The sequence below is a fragment of the Sarcophilus harrisii genome, chromosome 6, assembly GCF_902635505.1.
Source record: "Sarcophilus harrisii chromosome 6, mSarHar1.11, whole genome shotgun sequence".
Taxonomy (NCBI): Eukaryota; Metazoa; Chordata; class Mammalia; order Dasyuromorphia; family Dasyuridae; genus Sarcophilus; species Sarcophilus harrisii.
In genome coordinates, this window is record NC_045431.1 from 133,094,508 (window position 1) to 133,119,817 (window position 25,310).

The 25,310-nt window shown below is 35.0% G+C and overlaps 1 protein-coding gene across 1 annotated transcript in view; it reads right to left on the reverse strand.

Moving 5' to 3' along the window:
- The window catches only part of GSTCD (glutathione S-transferase C-terminal domain containing), a 165,162-nt gene that overhangs the window by 133,073 nt on the left and 6,779 nt on the right, over positions 1-25,310 (reverse strand). Inside the window, exons 2-3 of the mRNA XM_031942356.1 lie at positions 18,880-19,321; positions 11,904-12,356 (exon numbers count right to left, since the gene is read on the reverse strand). Of these exons, the coding sequence (XP_031798216.1) occupies positions 11,904-12,356; positions 18,880-19,299 (873 nt within the window). The 5' untranslated portion in view covers positions 19,300-19,321. The remainder of the gene's footprint in view (positions 1-11,903; positions 12,357-18,879; positions 19,322-25,310) is intronic.

Sequence of the window (25,310 nt, forward strand, 5' to 3'; positions counted from 1 at the left end):
CACCTTTTAGTTTTTCTGGCCTTCTTCAAGTCTTAGCTAAAATCTCACCATCTATAAGCAGTTTTTTCTAGATCTTCTTAATCTTAGTTCCTTCTTTCTGAAACTACTCTTAATTTATGCTATATTTATTTTGTTTATATATCCCTGTTTTCATGTTGTCATTTTACACCATGTCTATAATAAAATATAAATGAATATGTGACCTAAATATAAAATCTTACTATTTTTAAAAAAATTAGAATGAAAAGAAAAAAGATGACAATTCTACCTAAATTATTTTTGAGTGCCATATCAATCAAGCTACCAAAAATTATTATATAGAGCTAAAAATAAATAATAAAATTCATCTGGAAGAACAAAAGTTCAAGAATACTAAGGAAATGGGGGGGGGGGAGGTGAAGTAAAGTTAGCCTAACCATATCAGGTCTCAAACAGTATTATAAAGCAGTAATAATCAAAACTTATACGGTGTGAGTTATTGTTCTACAGTTTCTACCAAGCTGCTTTCTAATTTTTTGTCAAATAGTGTCAAAACATTTGATTTTTGAGTTTTACTAATGGGAGTGGCCAGTGGTGTGGTGGATAAAGTGTGTCAAAAAGTAGAGTCAAAAAGACTTATCTTCCCAAGTTCAAATTTTACCCTGGGCAAACTGTTTTACCTTGTTTGCCTCAGTTTCTTGTCTATAAAATGAACTGGATAAAGAAATGACAAACCACTGCAGTATCTTTGCCAAGAAACCCAAGTTGGGTCATAAAGAGTTGAGTACTATAGAAAAATTACAAAAAGATTGCTATGGTCACTTATGGTCATGTATTATCTACCTAATCTACTCCACTGATTCTCTACTTTTTCTTAGCCAGTACCAAATTGCTTTGATTATTACTGTTATGTAATACAAGTTTGAGATCTGTTATGGTTAGGCTAACTTCCCTTCAAAATGTTTTTCTATGCCCCTGCAATAATATTGACCTAGTGCTCTTCTTCATCCTGGGACCACAATCCAGAGCCACATATGAGCAGAGCAACAGGGTTCTGTACTCACTGCCAGCAAAGGGTTCCCCATAGTCTCCTTCTGACCAACTGTCTGACTCCATTATAGTCTATAGGTCTTAAAGTTCTGGAAACTTCTGCTGGCAATTCCATTTCCCTTAAAGCCTGTTGTTGGCTTGCTGAGATACAAGACTCTGCTGCTGCACTCCATTCTTATCCCCAATGAGACAGATCTTTCTTGCCAACTTCAGAATTCACTTTGAGATGTTATTTTAAAGTTGTTTGAAGATGAATATAGGAGAGCTCAAATAAGTCCTTGCCTTTACTCTACCATCAACTATGGGAGGTGAACAAGTCCCTTTATATCTCAGTACCCCAGGCAACACTATAAGAATATAAATTTGGAATAAGGTACTGATCTATATTGATAGAGGAGGCACCTTTATCACTGAGAGTTCCACACAAAGCAAATAATAAGAAACTCCAAGGTTGAGGACATATCATTGGCAAACAAATGAATTACTAAAAGAAAATCTCAAACCTACTTAAAGCTGAAAAAGAAAGAAAAATTTATGAGAATGAATGTAATTTTTGAAAACTGAAATCAATGTTTTAATCAGGAAGTAAATTTGAAGTGAGTTGGAGCTGTGACAGGTGAAAGATGAAATGACTGAAGAAATTAAGATTTGATCTTCCAAGCATATCAATTTATTAAGCAATGCAAACCAATTACCTAACAAAGGAGGAACAGACCTCTTCAGTTTAAACCTGGATCTCAAATACAATGGATGACAGACAATCAAATAAGAACAATTAATTAAAAGGAAACAATATAAAATTAGGTAATCTGATTTCTAGCTGGATAAAAGACTAGACACTTTCCAACTTGTAAGAAGGTAAGGGAACCCGTATAATTCCTTGTGTTTAGAAAAGGATGTGATCTGTAAACAATCAAAAGAACATAAAAACAATACCTGATTGATAAGTATGGGCTCAGATTTTAAGATAAGATAAAAAGAATTGCTTGAGATGTACAATCTTTGGGTTTGACTGATCAGCATAACCCAGGTTCTTAGTCAAGCATCTCTGTGTTCCAGTTTACTGATCCCACAGTGTTAGGTTCAAAAACTACAATAAGGTTTTCTCTCAATTCCCACAATTGTATTAAATTTTCTCACAGGACAGAATTTAAACTAGAATCATAACTGAATAGAAAGAGAACTGATTTAATTCCACAATTGAACAAGCTGGAGTCAGTGTAGTCCACTCAATTCCCATATTTGATTCCCAAAGCTACTTGATTTCCTAATCCTTTCAATTCCTTCAGAACCCATGGAAATGTATCAAGGCAAAAATATTTTCCACTTTAAAATTGATTACTTCAAACTGGCAAAAACAAAACTCCAATGAGTTGTACAACTTTTGACAGAAAATATCCCAAACTGTATTTAAATTCTGTTTAGATGTTTGGGGGGGGGGGGTGGAATGGAGTGGGATGGGGTTGATGAAGTTTAGATTTACGGGACCAAAATGAGATTAGGATTTCTGGTGGTCAGGGAGTTAAATGATAAGGTCTAGTGGCAGATTTGGGGTTCAGGGAACCAAATGGAGAGGTTTGGCTCCCCTGTAACCCCTTGGGATTTGGCGCAAGGAGAGGGAGTTTTGGGAACTCCTTCTGGTGTCCCAGAGGTTTTCTGTAAAAGAATTTACAGACCCGAAAACCTAGATTGATTGATAAAAGAGATTTATTATGGGGACTGGAAGTAAGATTAGAAATTCTGACAGAGAGGCATGAAGTCTGGTTAGGGAAATAGGTGAGGATAGAGAGAGGATAACACTGGAAAATAATATTCCAGTGGACAGAGGCTCCTTGGCATCCCAAGTATGGAGCTGGCATCTTTGGAATCTCTGAAAAGAGAGAGATTTAGTTTGGCTCTTTTATAATGGGAACTTTAGCTGAAGGGAACTGATGGGCAGAGTCCCAAGTTGGGACCCATGGCTGGGTTTCAGCTTGAGCTGGAATTTGAATTGAATTCAATGAGTTTCAGGACTGAGCTGACTCCACCCACATATCAAGGATGAAACTGTTTGTCCCTCAGGGCAGGGTCCCTCACTGAGGAAGAGTTGAAGGAGATTTTCTTCTTTAAGGATTTTTAGAGTTTCCAGGGTCCTTCTTCAGGGGTGTCCCTCAATCATTATCAAGAACACATGCTGCTCAGTAAAAAAGAAAATGACCATTTAAGCAATGACCAGAAAATATTTTCATTCAAGAAAATCTCCCCTTCAGGAACTTACATATGCATCATTCTTAACAAAATCACCTAGAAATGCCAAATTTTGTCTGTGATATGAAATATTAAACAGCTCTAAATCTTATAAGATTGACTCACAATGTGAGGGAGATTCCAGACAACACCAAGGGGGAAAAAAAATCAAATTTCTTCCCCTAACCAACACACATTAAGAGAGTACATATAATAAATATTTGGAGAAATTCTTAATCTCTAATTTTCTTACTTTTTCACTTCCCTTGAAACCAAGAAATTTGAGGCTTTTATTTTACATCTAAAATTGGAAGGAAAAGATACATTTCTTAATACAACTTAAAACTAATCACTACCATCTTGCTCAGTAGAAAAACATGTGGGTTCAAATTCATAAATTTTAAAGTAATCTTTATTCAAATTTGAATTCTGTCTCAATAAAACTTCATCCTTCCCATTATTTGCTCAATTCAAAACTGAGAAATTGTCATAAACACAATGACATTTCTTAGCAAACACAAATGTATAGTCAGTCCCAAAATAGCACAATTCTCCAAGTCTGAGGTAAGATTAAAAAAAAACAAAAAAAAAAAAAAAAACTCCCTTTGAAAGGGAAACTAATTGAAAAACAAAACAAAACAAACAAAAAACACCTGAGTTAAAATGGATTAGTGTAAGCATATACAGAAGTAAGCCAGACTCTAAGGCTGAATGCCTTTTAAATTATCAAAGAGCAAGTTTAGCTCCTAAAATTATTAGGAAGACACCATACTAAAACAGAACTATAGATCTTAAAAATAAGCTCCGATAAAGATAATTTTAAAACTACTCTGAAGTAAAAGTGCTATAAGAGAAGGAAGAGTCAAAGAATAAGGAATTTAGCAAGGTTTCTCCAGGATATAAGGAGAAGGAAGCAGAGGAGAACAAACATTTAATTAAGCATCTACTGTGGGCTAAGCTAAGTTTTACAAATACCTCATTTGGTTTGGCAATTGTTAATGCTGTAAAGTTACCCATGCATATAACGTGTAAATAAAAGGCTATTACGTAAAAAAAAAAAATACCCCATTTGATCCTCATAACAATACTGAGAGGTAGGTCACAGAGCTAGGATGTGTGAAGCTGGATTTGAACTCAGATCTTCCTGGCTCCAGGCCCAGATTTCTATCCACTGACTTATGTAACAGTCACTAATATGTATTTATTGACTTTAGCCTGGACTCAGATCAATAAACATAATGTTGTTGTTTAGTCATTTATGTCCAACTTTTCAGGAACAAATTTGGGCTTTTCTTGACAAAGAAAGTGGAGTTGCCATTTTCTCCTCCAATTCATTTTACACATCAGGAAACTGAGGCAAATAAGCCCAGGATCACTAGTAAGTGTCCAGAAGCTGGTCTTGAACTCAGGTCTTCCTCATTCCAGGCCCAGAATACTATTCACTATGCCAACTACTTACCCTAATATATATGAAAGTGCCTACTATATGCCAAGCACTATGCTAAGGCACTAACAAGTACTTATAAAGAGCACATTTTCTATTAGGGGAACAACATATGTAATAATTAATTATGTAAAAAAAAAGTATCTACTTTTGATTATGGAATCAATAAGCCCATCAGTCTGGCTGTAACATGGAGTATCCATTTGGGATCAGTCAATACTTTTTAAAGTCTGTGAAGGTTGTAGAAGCCAAATAGAGGAGTTTATATTTTAGCCTAAAAGCAATGGAGAACTAATAAAGTTTCTTGAGCAAGGGAGGAGGGAAATGCTGAGATGTGAAAACTTCAAGAAAATTAATTTGGCAACTCTGTGAAATGACAGATTTGTGAAGGGAAAGACTGCAGTTAGGAAGAACAATTTAAAGAAACTATTGGAATAATCCAGGAAAGAGATAATGAGAGCCTCAACTAGGTTGGTGACTGATGAGAGAGAAGGTGATGGGTGGAATATGTATTATGAGGTAGAATTAATAAGAATTGGTAACTGATTGGACAGGGAGCAAGGAGTGGGGAAAAGGAAAGAATTGAGGAAGTCTATGAGGTTGAAAGTGAAAAAAGATGCAATTTGTTTTCTTTCTCAGTTTTTTTTTCCCTTCTTGATCAGATTTTTCTTGTGCAGCAAGATAATGCATAAATATGTATACATATATTGGATTTAACATATATTTTAATATATTTAAAATGTATTGGACTACCTGCCATCTAGGGGTAGGGTAGAGGGAAGAAGGGAATAGTTTGGAACAGAAGGTTTTGCAAGGGTCAATGTTGAAAAATTACCCATGCATATGTTTTGTAAATAAAAAACTTTAATAATTTTTTTCTAAACTGAAAAAAGAGATGAATAAGTATATTTAGGAGTAATTTGCATGGGAATGAATGCTGAACCAGTAGGAACTGATAAGTTCATCAAGAAAGGGCAAAAGAAATAAAAGGGGACCTAGAACAGAGCTCTGGGAATATACCACCTACAGGGGTAAGACATAGATGGTGATCCTGAGGATGATGAGTTCCATTACAAATTCCTTACATTCATTACAAATCCCTAAACTTCTTTTGGTTTTAATTCTGTTTACCAAGTAAGCATGTTTGTTAAACAAATGCCTGTCAGAATAGAAGTCATCTGTGCAAAAGATCAGTATTGGCTTCCACAGTTCTTATAATATTTTCTTGCATATTGAATTACTATGACTCAATTCCCTACTATCTGATGACTCCTGGTTTAATTGATAAAATCCATGAATTCAAATAACTAAGGAACAGGATGTGGATCCAAGGTAACCTGACAATGGTACTCAAAAACAGTTTGAATGAGCAGCCAAGTGGTATTTATTTAACATTGTCACAGGCTGAAGACTCAGACTCAGCAAGAGGCAGAAAAGAATCTGCAGATTTCAACATTCTACCATATGCCTTCTTAAGGACAAATGACTGACCATAAGAATATTTCAAAAACTTTCCATTACCAATTCTTCATGATCTTTTCTGAAGTTTTTTGGATTGGGGTGAAAGAACTATGAATATGAGGCCTAATCCTTCAGTTATGGAGAGAATAACAAGAAATGCTTAGAAACACTGAGAAAGGCAACATCTGAAAACAAATGAAAGTTTAAGTAGCACATCTCTGTTCTTTCCTCTTTCTTGGAAGAGGTTTATACTCTTTTAAATGAGCTCTCTCATACAAAACAAAAGAGCAGGAAAAAAGCAAAGAACCTCAGGAATTATCAAGAAATTTTAAAAATCACTTTTTAATGTGGTTCCCTCATGGGAGTGTGTCTGAACAGTTTTCTTTCAATGAGAAAAAGGCAAATACAAAAGCCATATCAGTCCTTGAATTTCAAGTACTATCTCTCTGTGTAGGAGAAGAGACAAATAATTCTGCAACCAAGAACAGGAATTGTATCCTTTTTTGAAGTTTTGGGCAGTACAAGTTTGCAGGATTAAATTAAGGATAGATAGAAATAGTGATATAAAATGTTAATTATCAAAACTTCCACTTGAAATTCAATATATCTAGGAGTTTTTTTCATAACAATATAAATTTATATTAAGTTAATCACAATAATAATTTTGAGGGACAAGCAAGGATTGTCCATTATGAAATAAACAGGACACATACTGTACTGCAGTGACTCAGGGTACAGTCAATGCCAGGAAGGCTGGAAGTGTACACATTGTGAAAGTGTTAACACACTGTGGAGAAACTATAGTGATTCAATAATGACAAAATGAAAAAGAACTGAATTGTCTCAGTCTTGATCCAAATGATTTAACTATATCCTACTGAATCAAACCAAAGTCTGTGGATAGTTGTTGCAGTTCATTTTGCCAAAAGCAGAGGGTTTAACTACTACCAGTTTAAGGAGTTACTGAATGATCTCAATTGACTATGATGATCTTGTTTTATCAGGATGAAGTACAGCGGTTGAGTCATGGGAACATGCTTATCAGATTTTACAAACTGCAGGATGAAATCAGGCAATTCATGGAGATGAAGGCAAAACATGTCAGGGAATTCCATGATAACAAGTGGCTGCAAGATTTTGTATTCATGGTGGATGTAACCAAGTACCTATCAGAGTTGAACATCAAACTGCAAGACCTCAACCCATTTCTCAGCTTCCTGCTTTCAAACTTGAAATCATTTGAAGATAAATTAAAGTTGAGGCAAATGCAACTCAAAAGGTATAACGTTTCCTCATTCTGGAAAGACGAAAGAACATATTCAAGTTGATGAATGTGTGAAACTTAACAGGCATTTAATGAAAGATTCAAAGACATGAAAAATAAACAAATAGAACTGAACATCTTTGCTATGGCTATATGCCATTCAAAGTGCAACAGCTGATGTGCCCAATAACCTACATGATTCATCTATGAAGCAATGATGAGCTGGGTTTATTCCCCAGTGATTTGTGGCAAATGGATGTGACACATGTGGGCCGTGTGGGCATCCAGGTTTGTATTGACACCTTTTCTAGATTCCTTTGGGCTACAGTGGCCTCCCATGAGAACACTCCTTTGGTTATTAAATATTTGTATAGTTGCTTTTCCTCTCACGGAGTTCCTAAATATCATAAAGACTGACAATGGTCTAGCTTATATCTCTAAGCAGATGGCCACCTTTCTTGCCACATTCGCCATTAAACATGCTACATGGATTCCCTATAATCCACAGGGTCAGGCTCTAGTGGAACTCTCGTACTCTGAAGGCCACTTTTGTTAAACAGAAAAGGGAAGGAAGTAGAGAGAATCCCAAATGGCCCACACAGGCAGATGTGGACAAGATCTTATACACTCACAAAAAATTGGATGGGAAAGGGTATGGATAGGAATACCAGCCTCTCTCCAGGAATTATACATTTGGCACAATCTTATAGACAGGACAGAAAATTAGGCCCCACGAAAACAGTGCTTCAAGTGCCAGAGAACATTCAAAAGATCCTTTAAAACGACAAGGAAGGACATTGGCAAGGTCCATCCTTAGTACTTTGGAGAGGGCTGGGATATTTATGTCTTGCAGGTCCTGATGGGGAAGGCAGCTGGAGTCCAGAAAGAACAAGGAAAGTTCCCCCTATTAAAACGGGGGCTGAAGAAGAAGAGAAAGAGATGACCAGGAAACACCAGAAATATCGCCATAGCAGAGAGATGACTATCCTTGCCAGACTGGCTTAGAGATTGGATCCAACATACTTCCTTTCCCATCCCCTTCTAATGTATCCCATGGGTTCTATGTAGCCATTTTTGTATTGTTGCTTCTTTTGCTTTTGCTTTTTTTACTAGGATACGTTATACATATTCTTTAAAAATTCTATAGAAGTGCTTATGGAAAAGCTTCTCATTCATCAACATGAGAACATTTGGTCTTATTAATAAAAGAGGGGGAGATGTAAGGGTTAAAAAGCTTCTGGGAGCAAGGAATGTAGCTCAAGGCATGTGGGAGGACCTTAGGGATGAGAGATACTGAGGCGCAGGTGAGTTCTACATGGAGGTGAGGCATAGCCCTAAGAGGTGGTGTCTGACCCCTGGTACCACATCTCCCTCCTTAGAGCTCTCAAAGCGCCTAGCACACCTCCCTCCAGGTTTCGAGAAGACCTCCCCTTCCCCCGGATCCTCAGGGGGGTATAAATATATGTTATTTAAGAATAAAGTTCTCTTTCACTTTACCCCCACCTCCTGGTCGGTCTATCTCTATGGGATCCAGGTTGGTGCATGAAGACGGGTAAGTGTGGTCTAGCCGTGCCACTGATGGGTGGTCAGTTAGAGTAGCTCTAAGGGGAGCTACAAAGTTAGAGTAGCCCAAAGGGGGACATGACACTATATTATTCAATATTGTATCAGAAATCCTAGAAATAACAATAAGAGAAGAAAAGGAAGGAATCAGAATGGGCAATGAGGTAATAAAACCATCTCTTTTTGTAGATGATATAATGATATATTTGGAAAATTCTGAAGATTTCACAAAAAAGTTAATTGAAATGATAATTTTTGCAAAGTAGCAGGATATAAAGTAAACCTACATAAATCATCTGCATTTCTATATATCACCAGCAGGACCCTGGAGAAAGAGATGGCTAGAGATACCCTATTTAAAATGACTACAGACAGTATAAAATACCTTGGAATACCCCTGCCAAAACAAACCCAGGAACTACACGAGAAAAATAATTTAAAAAAACCAACTTTTTATACAAATAAAATCAGATTTAAATAAATAGAAAAAATTAATTGTTCATGGGTAAGCAGGGCCAATATAATGAGAATTCTAATTTTAATAAGCTAATTATCCAATGCCAACTCAATTAAATTAACAAAAATTTATTTTACTCAACTGGGAAAAAATAACAAAATTCATTTGGAAGAAGGAAAGATCAAGAATATCAAAGGAACGGGGCAGCTAGGTGGCACAGTGGATAGAGAGCACCAGCCCTGAAGTCAGGAGACCTGTGTTTAAATCTGGCCTCAGATACTTAACACTTCCTATCTGTGTGACCCTGGGCAGGTCATTTAATCCCAATTGCCTCAGCCAAAAAAAAAATTTATTTATTTATATATATATATATATATATATATATATATATATATACACATATACATATATATATATATATCTCAAAGGAACCTCCCAAAAAATGTAAAGGAAGGAGATCTAGCTGTACTAAATCTTAAATTAATAAGGCAGTAATAACTACTAATAGTTAGTAATAGATAGTAACTATCTGGTACTGAGTAAGAAAAAGGTAAATCAGTGAAAAGAATGGACATACAATTTACAGGAGCAAATGAGAATGGACATACAATTTACAGGAGCAAATGAATATAGTAATCTAGTGTTTGATAAATATGAAGACTTAAATTATTAGAATAAGAATTCATTATTCAGTAAAACTTTGGAAAGTTGGAAAGCAATATGGTAGAAATTGGGCATTGATCAATATCTTACACCATTTACTAAGATATGGTCAAAATGGATATATGACCTAGGTATAAATTTCTTTAAAAAAAAAAAAAATAGAAGAACAAGTAACATATTACCTATCAGACTTATGGATAATTTATGAACAAATGAAATAGAGAGCATTGTGAGATGTAAAAGAGATAATTTTGATTATATTAAATTTAAAAGTTTGTTTTTTTTACAAATAAAACCAATGTAGTTAGGATCAGAAGAAAAGCAAAAACTGGAAAAAAAAAAATTTATACTTACTTAAAGATCTCATGCCTCAAATATACAGAACTTTGTAAAATCTATAAGAATATATGTCATTCCCCAATTAATAAACAAAGGATATGAATAGGCAAATTTCTGATGAAGAAATCAAAATAATTTATAGTCATATGAAAAAATATTCTAAATCATTAATAATTAGAGAAATGCAAATTAAAACTTTTAAATTAAATGCAAATTAAAATAATCACTTTATAACTAAAATGATAAAGATGAAAATGACAAATGTTGAAGGGGATATAGAAAAATTGGTATGTAATTCACAACTGGTGGATCTGTAAGGAGATCTAACTATTTTGGAGTGTCATCTGGAATTATGCCCAAAGACTTATTAAAATGCAATGATACAGCACGAATTTTAGGTCTGTTTCTCAAAATGATTACGGAAAAAGTAAAAGAATCTATATGTTCTAAAATATTTATAGCAGTTCTCTCTCTGTAGTAGCAAAGAACTAGAAATTGCAGGACTATTTATCAAATGGGGAATGGCTAAACAAATTGTGTTATATGTTTGTGATGGAATATTACTCTGCTATAAGAAATGAGGAACTTGCTAATTTTAGAAAAACATGGAAAGACTTGTACAAAACAATAAAGGGTGTAACAAGTGGAACTAAAAGAACTGTGTATACAATAACAGCAGTATTATTTTAAGGAAAACATTGAGTTCTTCTTAAATCATTAAATCTTCTCAAATCATTCTATTATAAATACTCAAATTAACTATAAAGGTCCTATGAAAGATGTTATCTACATTCAGAGAAAGAACTGACACACAAATACATGTACATATGTATGTGTGTGTGTGTGTGTGTGTGTGTGTGTATTTATATATAGACGTATTTGTGTTTAAGGGTAGTCATCTTTAAGATGGGGAGAGGGAAACAAAAACAAAGTAATGTAAAAGGAATAGTAAGTTATACATAAAAGAGATTTGTAGTTTCAGTGCAAGCTTTTTAAAAAATTCCATTTTGTTATGGAAATGCTTGCTTTATTTCTTAAGTTCAGAGTAAAAAACATTAAATTTCTTAAGACAAAACACTTTATCAACTACTTATTGCAATAGTTGATTCTGTAAATTTTTTTTATCCATTTTTTAAAAAAGAATAATTAAGATAAGGATTATTTCCTCTGGTGCCTTTTTGTACATTTTTTACAAACGTAAATTTTTTTTACAATTTGTAAATTTTTGTAATTTTTCACAACTGTAAATTTTTTACAATTTTATCAGATGCTTTCTAAGAATATGCTATTATCCCCAGTGAAACATTATATCCTGAGAAACAAAAATACTTGTCCTGACCAGGTAACAGGTACCTGTCACTGTGGGGTCTGTACCTACCATTCCTGATATCATTTAAATTAAAATTTTTATACCTTTCCCAACTCTACAAAAATGGAAATGTCTAAAGTTGCCTTACCAGAAATTGATGAATACAGGGCAAAAGGACTAGATCAGCAAGGGTAAAATAAAGTCCTTCTGCAAAAAGGTGGTCCAGAGGTGGCAGGTCTGAGGTTTGCATTTTCCTTATGTGCACAGGTTCCCGAATGGTCTCAGAAGGAGCTTCCTCAACTTTGAGTCTAGATAATGCCACCATGAGTTCTAAGCTCTCTGCAGGAGACTTGGCACTTTCTCCAAGTGCTTCTTGGTGCCAAGAGTCGGTACTCTGTTTGGGTCCCTCTACCTCCTGCTGCTTCTTTAGCTTTAGCCTACGAATTTTGTCATCGTTATGCACTCTCACAGGCTCCCTGAGCTTCTTCTCCAGTTGCAGTATTTCCTCTGGGATAGGGAGCTCTAACTCAGGAGGTTCATTGAGGAACTTCTCCACAGCCAGTGGAATGCTGAGCTCACAGAGTCTGGTCCACTGACTAACCTGTAAGAAAAGAAATACTATAGGATGAATCTTGAGTAGTAAGTAACAAACTAAGATAAAGAAAAAGATAAAACCAATTCTGAGGAGTTGCAGAGTATATCTACTAACTAATTAGTCATCCTAAACATACACATTTTCCTCATTCGTGTGTTTCCATGCTAAGTTTCTCTTAATGCTATGCCTACCCTTTCCCACAAATACTGAGGGCATTGATTAAAGATTAAAACCCAAGTTGACATGTGGACTGTTATACTGACTATTCCTACATTTGCTCATATTGAACATCTCCAATGTGTTGAGAATCTGCAAAGTGTTATTTTTTTCATTACTGTTAAATAAATTATTATGTTTAAGATAAAAAAAAAATACATCATGCCTAAAGCCTCATGGGCAAAAAAATGTTCCAACCCATTTAATTTTTCTATAAATTCTTTAACTAAGAAGCAGAAATATAGAATATATAAACAGGTAAGGCTACAGAGACATACACACACACACACACACACACACACACACACGAGTTCAAATTCTGTCTCAAAACACTAATTGTATAATCTGAACCATGGCACCCAGCCTTTCTCAGTCTCAGTTTTCTCAACTGTAAAAAAGTTTTAACCCAAGTCCGTACTTCCCAGGATTTTTGTGAGGTTCAAATAAGGCAACATGTAAAGTACTTTGTAAGCCTTAAACTGCTATATAAATGCTAGCTAACTTTTATTATCATGTATAGTGGATAATGTCATGGACTTGGAGTCAGGAAGACCTGAATTCAAATCCTATCTTATAAGGTGCATGACATGAGACATGTTACTTAATTTCTCTTAATCATACTTTCCTTATCTGTAAAATGGTGATGGTAATACCTGTAATTACCTAACTCAAAAGATTGTTGTAAGTTTCTAATGAGAAATATAATGAAGAGCTTGGCAAATTGTAAAGCACTACATTATTATCAATGAAACAAGCATTTACTAAACACATGGTAATTAATAGGGATACAAAAATGAAAGATTTCTGTCCACAAGAAGATTGTATTCTATGAGACGAGACATATATAACTCTATACCATATAGATATTATACTATATTAACATGTATATACTATAAAAAATGTAGGGTAGGTTAAAGGGAAGACTAGTACTGCTGCAGTGAGAGCTGCCAAAATATTTTCAGGGCTACTCTCTACATTTGGTATCCACTTGATCTGCCTAAGAATCTATAGAATGCACAGCAGTCACACGATGGTAAAACATTTTGGCAGATGGGCTAAACCAGGCAGAGGACAACTAAGAGATCTCAAACTCTGGTAAATTAGGGGGGTGTCTATCCCAAGCATGTAAAGATTTCCCCTGTGGAATGGGCAGATGAGAACAACTTGTTCTAACAGCCATGAAGGCAGATGCATGGGGATTAGACACTGAGAATACCAAAGTCATCCACTGCATCCTAAGCCATCACCAAGCATCTTGAATCTGTCTTGCCAGTGGACTTAAATGATTCTGGAAGAGTAAAGCTGGCAACTTTGTGCAAAAAACAGAAAGGATATGAGAGTGGTAAAGGCAATGTGTCACACAGAGTGCTGGACTGATCACAGACTATTCACCTCCAAGCTAAATATTCACATTCAACAAAAGCGGCACCAAGGCAAGACAAGACTAGTCAATCAGCACTATATTTCAACAAAGAGCACTTGTCTAATCACTTAGCAGAAAAATTGGAAGTGGAAAAAGAGAAGAGAGCTTTCAGAGATTTGGATAAAACAGTGCATTTACTCATCTGGGCCAGAACATTCACAAATATCAAGACTGATTTCATAAAAATTCTGGAGAAATTCATAAGAAAGAAATAAAAGTGGGAAGAAGAAAAATTCAGAACACAAAGTTTGACAAAAATTTTTGTTAAAAACTATCTTTACAAGTATTTGGAAAAATAAAATATTATTAGAAATTTAAAAAAAAGAAATGAGCAGCAGGCAGATTTCAGAAAAACCTGGAAACTTATATGAACTGATGCTGAGTTAAGTGAGCAGAACCAGGAGAATAGTATAAATAGTAACAGCAATACTATGCAGATGATCAACTTCGACAGATTTTGCCCTTCTCAGCATTACAAGGATCTAAGACAATTCAAAAAGACTCTTGATGGAAAATACTATCCACATATAGAGAAACAACTATAGTGTCTGAATGCAAATTGAAGAAATTATTTTTACTTTTTTGTTTTTTTTTTTTCTTTCTCATGCTTTATCCTTTTTGTTCTCATTCTTCTTTCATAATGTGACTAATATGGAAAAAAGTTTAATATGATTATATACATATAACCTATATCAGACTGAATGCCATCTTGGGAGGGGATAAAGGAATGGAGAGAGAAAATGGAAATCAAAATCTTATAAAGTAGATATCAAAAACTAATAATTTTTTTAAAAAGTAAAATACAGGTGAAGATTAGAGAAAAAGCAAAAGAAAGTCAATTTTAAGCTAATAGTAATAATCCAAAGTGATCTTGTGATGCCTTGAAGGAATATTGGTAGAGCCACTGTGATTAGTGATAAAGACATGAACCTAGAGAGATGGGCTGAACGCTTCCATAATGTTCTCAACAGACCAACATCAATCAGTGGCTTAAGCCACTGACCACATATCTCAGTTTCTCTTTAGCTCAATTTCCAAGAGAAGAGATTTTGAATGCCATTAGCACTTCTTTCTTGTACCAAAGCACTTGGTGCTGATTGTATTCCAACTGAGATTTACAAATTGGGGAATTCATTGTTCACACAAAAGCTGACTGAAATTTTCTGAGTTATTTGGCAAGGGGAGGTTATCTCTGGAGGAGTTCAAGAAAGCCTTCACTGTCCACTTCTACAGGGGTAAACAATAGCCTGTCCTGTTACAGTTACAAGAATTTCTCTCTTAGTTCAATGCTGGCAAGATTCTTGCCATAATCCCCCTTCATCTGATTCTTTACCTACAAGATGGTCATCCACCACTGTGGCTTTAGAAAGAACCAAGAAATGGTTGATATGGTATTCACTGTCCAACAACCCTAGAACTACCAGGAGCAGAAAGAGATCTGTACATAATGTTCACTAACTTGACCAAGTCTTTTGATACTGTCAATTGTGAAGGTTTACAGAATTATGACAAAATTTGGTTGTCTGGAGAAACCCATCAGTATTGTCCACCAATTTCATGATGGCATGCTTGCCCAGGTTCTGGATAATGGAAGAAGCTCTCACACTTTCCCTATCATCAATGGAATGAAGCAAAGTTATGTGGATGCTTCCATGTTTTTTTAGCATGATGATTTCAACAATGTTGTCAGGTGCTTTTGATGAGGATGAAGATAGCATCAAGGTCAGCTACTATACAAATGTTAAATGATTTAACTCAAAAAGGCTACGAGCCAAGTCTAAAGTAGAAGGAAAGTTGGTAAAAATTTTTGTTTAAAGATGACTGTGGTTTGACAAAAATTGCTGGAAAAATTGGAAATTAGTATGGCAGAAACTAGGCATTGGCCCACACTTAACACTGTACACCAAGATAAGATCAAAATGGATTCATGATCTAGGTATAAAGAATGAGATTATAAATAAATTGGAAGAGCAGACCTGCTTCTCAGACTTGTGGAAGAGGAAGGAATTTATGACCAAAGAAGAACTAGAAATCATTATTGATCACAAAATAGAAAAATTTGATTACATCAAATTGAAAAGTTTTTGTACAAACAAAACTAATGCAGACAAGATTAGAAGGGAAGCAATAAACTGGGAAAACATTTTTATAGTTAAAGGTTCTGATAAAGGTCTCATTTCCAAAATATATAGAGAATTGACTCTAATTTATAAGAAATCAAGCCATCTCCAATTGATAAAAATGGCCAAAGGATATAAACAGGCAATTCTCAGATGAAGAAATTGAAACTATTTCTAGCCATATGAAAAGATGTTCCAAGTCATTATTAATCAGAGAAATGCAAATTAAGACAACTCTGAGATACCATTACACACCTGTCAGATTGGTTAGAATGACAGGGAAAGATAATGTGAAATGTTGGAGGGGATGTGGGAAAACAGGGAAACTGATACATTATTGATGGAATTGTAAATACATCCAGCGATTCTGGAGAGCAATATGGAACTATGCTCAAAAAGCTATCAAACTGTGCATACCCTTTGATCCAGCAGTGTTACTCCTAGGCTTATATCCCAAAGAGATCTTAAAGAAGGGAAAGGGACCTATATGTGCAAGAATGTTTGTGGCAGCCCTCTATGTAGTGGCCAGAAACTGGAAACTGAGTGGATGCCCATCAATTGGAGAATGGCTGAATAAATTGTGGCATATGAATATTATGGAATATTATTGTTCGCTAAGAAATGACCAGTGGAATGATTTCAGAAAGGCCCGGAGAGACTTACATGAATTGATGCTGAGTGAAATGAGCAGGACCAGAAGATCATTATATACTTCAACAACAATACTATATGATGATCAATTCTGATAGACGTGGCTCTCTTCAACAATGAGATGAACCAAATCAGTTCCAATAGAGCAGTAATGAACTGAACCAGCTACACCCAGGGAAAGAACTCTGGAAGATGACTATGAACCACTACAAAGAATTCCCAATCCCTCTATTTTTGTCCGCCTGCATTTTTGATTTCCTTCACAAGCTAATTGTACACTGTTTCAAAGTCTGACTCTTTTTATACAGCAAAATAAGTGTTTGGACATATATACATAATTGTATTTAACTTATACTTTAACATATTTAACATGTATTGGTCAACCTGCCATTTGGGGGAAGGGGTCGGGGGAAGGAGGGAAAAAATTGGAACAAAAGGATTTGCAATTGTCAATGCTGAAAAATTGCCTATGCATATATCTTGTAAATAAAAAGCTATAATTAAAAAAAAAAAAAGGACAAACAAAAACAATATAAATGGTAACATTTAAGGTAGGCCTTGAATAAATAAATAAAATAAATAAAGGATTCCAAGAGATGGGGTTGGGAGCAGAGGGAGTATTTCAGGCCTAAGAGGGATAACCTGTATAAAGACAGTCTGTACAAAAGAGATGTTGAATAAACTATTTTGAATGTTCAAATAAATAAATAAATACCTTCATTTAACACACACAAAAAATAAATAAAAATAAATTCATACACACACAAAAAGATATCTGCATACTCAATGTAACTTCTGAAGCTAAGATGCAACAAAGTATTGATCAATTCTCTGCTTTTGGCTTAATAATTAAAACCAAGAAAAGCCAGCATCACATCGTCCATATATAGAACCATCTCGTTACAGTAAATGAAGAAATTTTGAATATTGTGATAACTTCACAGTGAATGCACTTTGGCAATGTATTTTCCAGGGATGTACATATTGAAAATAAAATTGATGCATACATGCCAGAGCTAGTTCAATGTTTGGAAGTCTCCAAAGGAAAGTGTGAGATAGAAAAAATATGAAACTAATTATCAAATTGAAGGTCTACAGAGCCACTGTGCTGACTTTGTTGTTGTATGACTATGAAACTTGGACAGTCTACCAGTGTCATGGCAGTAATTCCAATTGAATTGTCTTAGGAAGATTCTGAAAATCACCTAGCAGGATAAAGTACTAGACACTGAGGTTCCTTCTTGAACTAAATTACCAAGCATTCAAATTGTATTGCAAATGAACACAACTCCAACAGGTTGTCCACATTGTTCAAATACCAAATATATACTTGCCTAAAAAACCTATTTTATAAAGAACTCCCATAAGGTAAAAAACCTATTTTATAGAGAATTCCCACAAGGCAAAAGCTCACATGGTGGTCAGAAAAAGTAATAACACTTTCAATGTCTCTCTGAAGAACTGGGAAACTGCTGGCTAAGAACTATCTAGCTTAGTATAATCAAAAGCACTGTGATCTGTGAGCAAAGAAGAATTGAAGATGTCATTTAAAAGAAATTTTTAGACAATCTACCTCAAATGTTCACATGGACTATGTGTGCCCAAACTATAGTTGAGCATTACAACCTACTATTGGTCTGACTGAGTCATAGAGGGACATAATTTAACTTCACTCTTAACATACTTATATCATTTTGGTCCTCTCTGAAAACAAAAGATAACAACCAACCAACTACACTTTATACTATATAATACATATAACTATAGATCAAATAGATACATGAGCATTTAAAGATAGGGTGGGTATAGGGAGAGATCCAAAACAGTTGTATGCAGGCAATAGTGCTTAAGCAGATCAATGAAGGAAGCCAGGGACAGCCCAAAGCAGAGATGAGGAAGGAGGGCATTCTAGGTAAAGGGAAAAAAATGGAAGATGGACTATTGTATGTGAGTATGTAAGAAAGCTAGTTTTTAAGCTAAATGCACAGTACAGGGAGAGTCATTCTTACCAAAGCCAGAAAGTAGGTTGGGACCAGGTTGTTAAGGGGTTCATTATGTAGACTGAGGATAGATTTTATTTTTAAGTAATAATAGAAGAAAAAAAAAAAGATATACTCACTTCAGCACATGCTTTTAAACAAGTCTTCTTAAAACCCAGCAGTTCCAAAACTTCCTTCTTTGATGTATCTGCTTCATATGTTTTTTGTATTATGTATCTTAAAGTAACAGAGAGTCCTGCTCGACAGAAATTATCTGCTTTCTTCACTACCACAGGTAAAGAGCAGCTCTGGACTATTACTGGCAGCTCCTGCCTTGAGGTGATATGAACTTCCAAATCCTGGGGAAGTACACTTTGTAAAAGAGCAATATCTGCACTCTCTTTACTAGAGACTAAAAAAACTCTGAATTCTTTGCAGTCACAATAAGACAACAGAAACAAGGTTACAGATGTATGCAGGGGGAAGATAACATTTTCCATCTGATGAGAAAATTCCAAATATAAGTATTCTTCTCCAAAGTTTTTCCCATTGCCTTTCATTTTTCTTCCTCAACTAGATCATCTGAAAAGGAAATTAAAAAGTACGTGAGCATCAGGACACAAAAATGTAGAGGTAAAAATATGGATTTTTTTTTTTTTTTTTAAAGCTTACTCCAAAAACATATGGGAAGGAAATAATGGAACAGGATTTTCTATTATTCTGCTAAGGCCCAGATCTCCACATCATGCTCAAATAATCCCTCCCTTTCCCTAGTTCCCCTTATATGTTGCCTTCTCCTATTAGAATGTAAGAACAGCAGGATGAGAGAGGTCAAAATGGTGGAGTGAAGTCATTATTTTTGCCCAGTTTTTCTTACACACCCTTCTATAACAACTTTAAAAGAGCTTATCAAATCAAACTGGGTGGGAAAGCCAATAGAAAGTCAGACATTTTTCCAGTCCACAGCAACTTAAAAAGATAGATAAAGAGATTTGAGTGTATATATACTAGGAGTAGCGACTGGCTGGGAGATCAGCCTGGTGGTTGTGGCACTGGCTACAGGCAATGAAACAGAATAACAGGAGCAGCATTCAAGGATAGTAAAGAAATTAAGTGCATGGTCAAGAAGAGATCTCAAAAGTCCCTTTACTAACAATGAAAACAGGATCAGTGACATTTGGCAGCTCTCTTGCCCATTACTCAGTTCTGAGTTGTAGTTCCAAGGTGGAAAGGAATAGTTGCAGTCACAGGGGAACAGAGGCTGTTCTGTGTAAGGACAAGAACACAGACCAGGAATAAAATGAACAGTGGCTACACCACTCTACAGGTCACACCACTTTGGAAGCATCAAAACCCCACAGGTTCTCAGACTATAGAAGCTCAGATCCATCACTTCCCCCTCCAAAGATGAACAGAACACAACTAAAACATAAAATTCAGTCAAGAAAAATTTGGAAAGTGAATAGAGAACCTGACCATAAAAAACTATAGTGACAAGGAAATTCAAGACACATACTCAGAAGCCATATATATATGAAAACATCTTCAACAAAGCCTCAAAGATAAAAAAAAATGAATTTTGAACACAAATCCATATATGTATATATGCATAACAAAGAGTAGTAGAGAAAAAAATTGGGGTTAAGAAATAAGAGCAATTCAAGAAAATTATGAAAAAGAGAATTGATAACTTGTTAAAAGAGGCACCAAAAACTGAAGAAAATAATATTTTAAAAATTAGAAATGGTCACATGAAAGCTAATGATTCCATGAGATATCTAGAAATAATAAAGCCAAGTCAAAAGGCTAAAAAAATAGCAAATAAAAGCTTTCTTGCTTGCATTTCCATTCCTATTGCTGAGAATAGTGCCTGGTACATAATAAATGCTTTATCTGTCCATCTATCTGTTCATTCATCCATCCAAGCTGTGGTAAAAGGTAGGTAAAAGAAATTATAGTTTCTTGACTTCTTTCACTCCAAAAGTTGAAATTTAGGCGAAAACGGGAGCAAAGGAAAGAATTTCTCCTAATGTGTCCTGGCATTCCTCTTAAAGTGAGTTTTGATTAGTATTTTCCAAAGGAAACAATGGAAAAGATAAAAGGATGAGATAGTGGAAAGCCACCTATAAACACATCAGTTATATATTAAAGAATCATCTTAGCCCTGGGAAATTCAACATTCTTTTGTCAATAATGGCATTCCTCAGAAGGGTCTTTATATTACTCTTGCTATGACCTTATAAATTCTGAGATGAGAATTCATTTTTAATATAGCACTTATGAAGAGTAAGCTAGTCACTGTGAATATTACCCTCATTCTGCAAATGAGAAGTTTAAGTAGAATGGAATTTAAAGTAAATTGTCTGAACAGCCAATAAGTTTCCATTTCGCATAAGAGCCTTCCACTAAGTTATGCTGCACTACTCAATAGATGACTTCTCTAAAGCAAATAATATTTGAAGTCTGCTGGACTTTTGATTATTAAACATGTGTAATACCCAAAAGGCAAAGATTCAAACTTTTCACAGCTGAATATATGCATTCATGAATACATGTAACTCATTTTTTAAAAGCCATAAACCCATTAATCATCATAAAATAGCATCAATGTCAATTAAAGGCCATTCCAGTACACATCTTTTAATACTGTGGTCAGAAGTTATCAATTTATATTTAATTCATATACATCTTGAACCCTGAAACTGAGGATTGCTGCATTCTACTTTACAAAATTCTCCTGGGAGATAATTGATAAATTCCTCTGGGAGTTAAATTTATACACATACACACACACACGTGTGTGTTTGTGTAGCAAAATGTACAAACACACCTTGCTGTTCACTATAAGCAAGGTACTTAATGATGGTAGTACATTTAACTTTGGTAAAAAAAAAAAAAAAAAAAAAAATTCCAGTGGCACTAAAATTTCTGATACTCCATGATTCATCTTTGATGATCAACTAATCTTAGACTCCTAACTTTTAATGTATGAATTATTTCTAATTGCTATCTTCTTAACACCATTTTTACTATTCCCTCTAAAACCTACATGCCATAGTTAAACTCCCCATTCCCACTCAAGGTCTTCTTTCTACACTGCTGATCACCTTTCTTTGTTCCTTGGTTTCTATGAATTCCTGGTTTTATTCCCTGATGATATTTGAATATTTCCTCATTGGTTCTTCTTTCTCCTTCTGCCCTTTAAGTGTGCTATAGAGGTGATCCTTTTTTATGTTTGGGTCAGACTGGGCAAAGTTTATTCAAAGACCTTTTAATTCTCAGACTGTGATTTTATTCAATATTTTGATAGTACATTGTTGACAGAATTCCTCAGTAACCTGGCCCTACCTCTGCGTCTGCAAAAACTTCTCAACTAATGGTTTGGTATACCAAATGTATCAATAATTAATAGCCATATCCATAAATGCATATATTAACAGAACTTTCACTCTGTCTCTATGTCTCTGTCTCTGTTTCTGTTTCTCACACATACACACACAGGCACATGGACACATAAGCATACATTAGTCACTCCCAAAGAGATAATTGGTCAAATAATATGAAAGTTCTCATTTACAAACTATTAACAACCATGTAAAGGAATACTCCTGATTAATAATAAGAGAAATGCAAATCAAAACAACCCCGAGATCTATTTATATACCCCTGGGGAGATAAGGAACAGTCTGCAGCTGGGAAGAAAGTGTGTGAGGTTATTTTGAATTTTACACCCATTTGCTGCCGGACTGTATTAAAAATTTTAATTGCTTCACTCGTTCTGAGTTTGTTTATTTACTGTGCCCTGATTGGGGTTTAAAATTTTGTTTCCAACAATTAGAATAGTCAGTGTTATAGGAGTAATGAGAATATAGACTCATTAGTACATTGTTGATAGGACTGTTAATCAACAGAACCACTTTGGAAAATATTCTGGAATTATACAAATAAAGTGACTGCCCTGTGATCCCAAGATTCTATTACTAGATCTATATTAAGAGAGGGAAATAATACTTGATATAAAATAAAAATTGCAATTTTTTAAATGGTTCCTACATCACAGTTATGAGGAGCAAGTGACATAATATGTAAAGCTACTTTGTCCCATAAGTACTTGATAAGTGCATTATGACTATTATGTTTTCAAATCTTATAATTTTATAATTGTAGTTTTAATAGAGCACCAAAAGACAGCAGATAACACAGTCAAGGCTTCTTTCTTTGGAAAATGATTAGAAAGTGATGAAAATTATCCATATGAATTTTCTTCTCAGAGATGTTCCAAATTTAACTTATTTAATGGTATTTCTACTTTGTTGTTGTTGTTGTTTTTTCTTAGGATAAACATTTATCCAGGCTATTGGAATAGAACAATCTTTGGGCCAAACATGGATTCAAGAACTAAAATGTTCTTTCAGAGCAACACTCCAAGGTGATATAAAAGCCTTGGCATTTATCAACATACCCAACATTAGTTTCTTGATAATTCAGGGAGATATTCAGCTTTCATCTTTATTCACATGTAATTCAATAATCATTTATTCAAGGATCTACTGGGGGATAGTCTGCATCAAGACAATTTGTATTTAAGCCTGGTCTCAAACATCTTTGTACCTGAGCAAGTTGCTTATTTCTCAGTGGCTCAAGCAACTTCTAAAAACTATGTATTCCTAGTAAACAGTAGCCAGTTCTACAAGTTTCTTCACCAGGACCTATTTTCCCTGATGAAATTATACATCTTGACAAAAATAAAAGTATGCTAGACACCATATCAAATACTATGACAGACATTCTTGTCTATCCAACAACTTATTCTCATCATGTTCACTTTTCCCTCTGCCAGAAACATGTAGGTCAAAAGATACTAAAATGAAAGGCCATTATAAGCCAATTAAGTTAATTATTTTGCCCAAAGAAACTTCTAAAGGGAGGGAAGGGGAGGGAGAGAGAGGAAGAGGGAGAGAGAGAGACATACACAGAGAGAGAGAGAGAGAGAGAGAGAGAGAGAGAGAGAGAGAGAGAGAGAGAGAGAGAACCTACTTTGTTCTAAGCACAATACTGAACACTTTATAACAAATATTATGTCATTTGATCTTCCCAATGTCCCTGAGAGCTAGGTGCTCTTATTATCATCCCGATTTAATAGTTGAGGAAATTGAGGCAAACCGAAGTAAAGTAACTTGTCCAGGGTCATACAGTTAGTAGCTACCTGAGATCACATTTAAATTCAGGGCTTCCTGATAGGTCCAGTGCTCTATCCATTTACCACTTGGCTGCTTTAGTCTATAAAGTTTAAAAAAAAAAAAAGCAGGCTTTTTTCTGGGCTGCATTAAAGTAGCTTACATTTACATAATTAAAAACAAAGTTTACAAAGCACTCTTCTCAGTCTTGTGGTGGAATGGCTTGTCTAGCTTCACATCTCTCCCAGAAGCCCAGTATTCTTTCTACTTTATATACATCAAGTTGTCTCAAGAATTCTGGTAAGGGATTAGTCTTATCCAGTTCTAATTAGGACCATAAAACCACATTCCCAAATAAAATTGAAATGATTTATGGAACCTTTGGACATACTTCTATTCTTCCCTAATTTTGGAATCATAGGCATAATTAATCTGAGTACTCAGATTTCCCCAAGAAAGGATGAACAATAGCTCATCATTATCTATCTATCATCAATAGTTTTAGAATCATTTTTTGCTATTTGCTATAAATAAATGTTCTCTCCACTACATTACACTAGTATATAGCTATCTAGAATTCTGTAAATAATTGGGGAAAAAGAAAACTAATTAGCCATAAAATAAAAATTAATTAATTAATTAATGCTGACTGATGTAGTAGAAAGAAGGCTAGATCTGAGTTTAAGTCCTCAGTTTCTTGGAAAAGTTACTAAATTTCTTTTTTCCTTCTTTTTTTTGGCTGAGGCAATTGGGAGTTGGATGATGTGCCCAGGATCATACAGCTAGGAAGTGTTATAAGTCTGAGATCACATTTTGTAATGTCTGAGAAACTGAGGCAAGATAGAGATTAGAGTTTTTAAATATTTTATGTGAGAGGGAGAGATTGTGCTGGGGGCAAAATAGGATCCACATTGTCCTCAGGGCTGAATAAGTCTCAAAGTATCCAGCAGCAAATGTGTGTTTTCAAAGAAATATATGTGGCTCTAAGCTAGGGGTAGACAAAGGTCCGGGGGGGAGTGGAGTCCAAACTCTGATGAGTGGGAATCTCCAAGAAGGGACCATCAATCAGGTTCTGACAGGTTGGGGGGTAGGTCCATAAGTTCTTGATAAGTTAGTGAAGAGGAGCCCCCAAAACTCTAAAAATCCTTAAAGGAGAAAATCTCCTTCAACTCTGCCACAGTGAGGGACCCTACCCTGAGGGACAAACAGTTTCATCCTTGTTATGTGGGTGGGGTCAGCTCAGTCCTGAAACTCACTGAATTCAATTCAAATTCCAGTTCAAACTGAAACTCAAGCCATGAGCCAACTTGGGACTCGACCCACCAGTTCCCTTCAGCTAAAGCTCCCATTATAAAAGGGCCAAACTAAAACTCTCTCTTTGCAGAGGTTCCAAA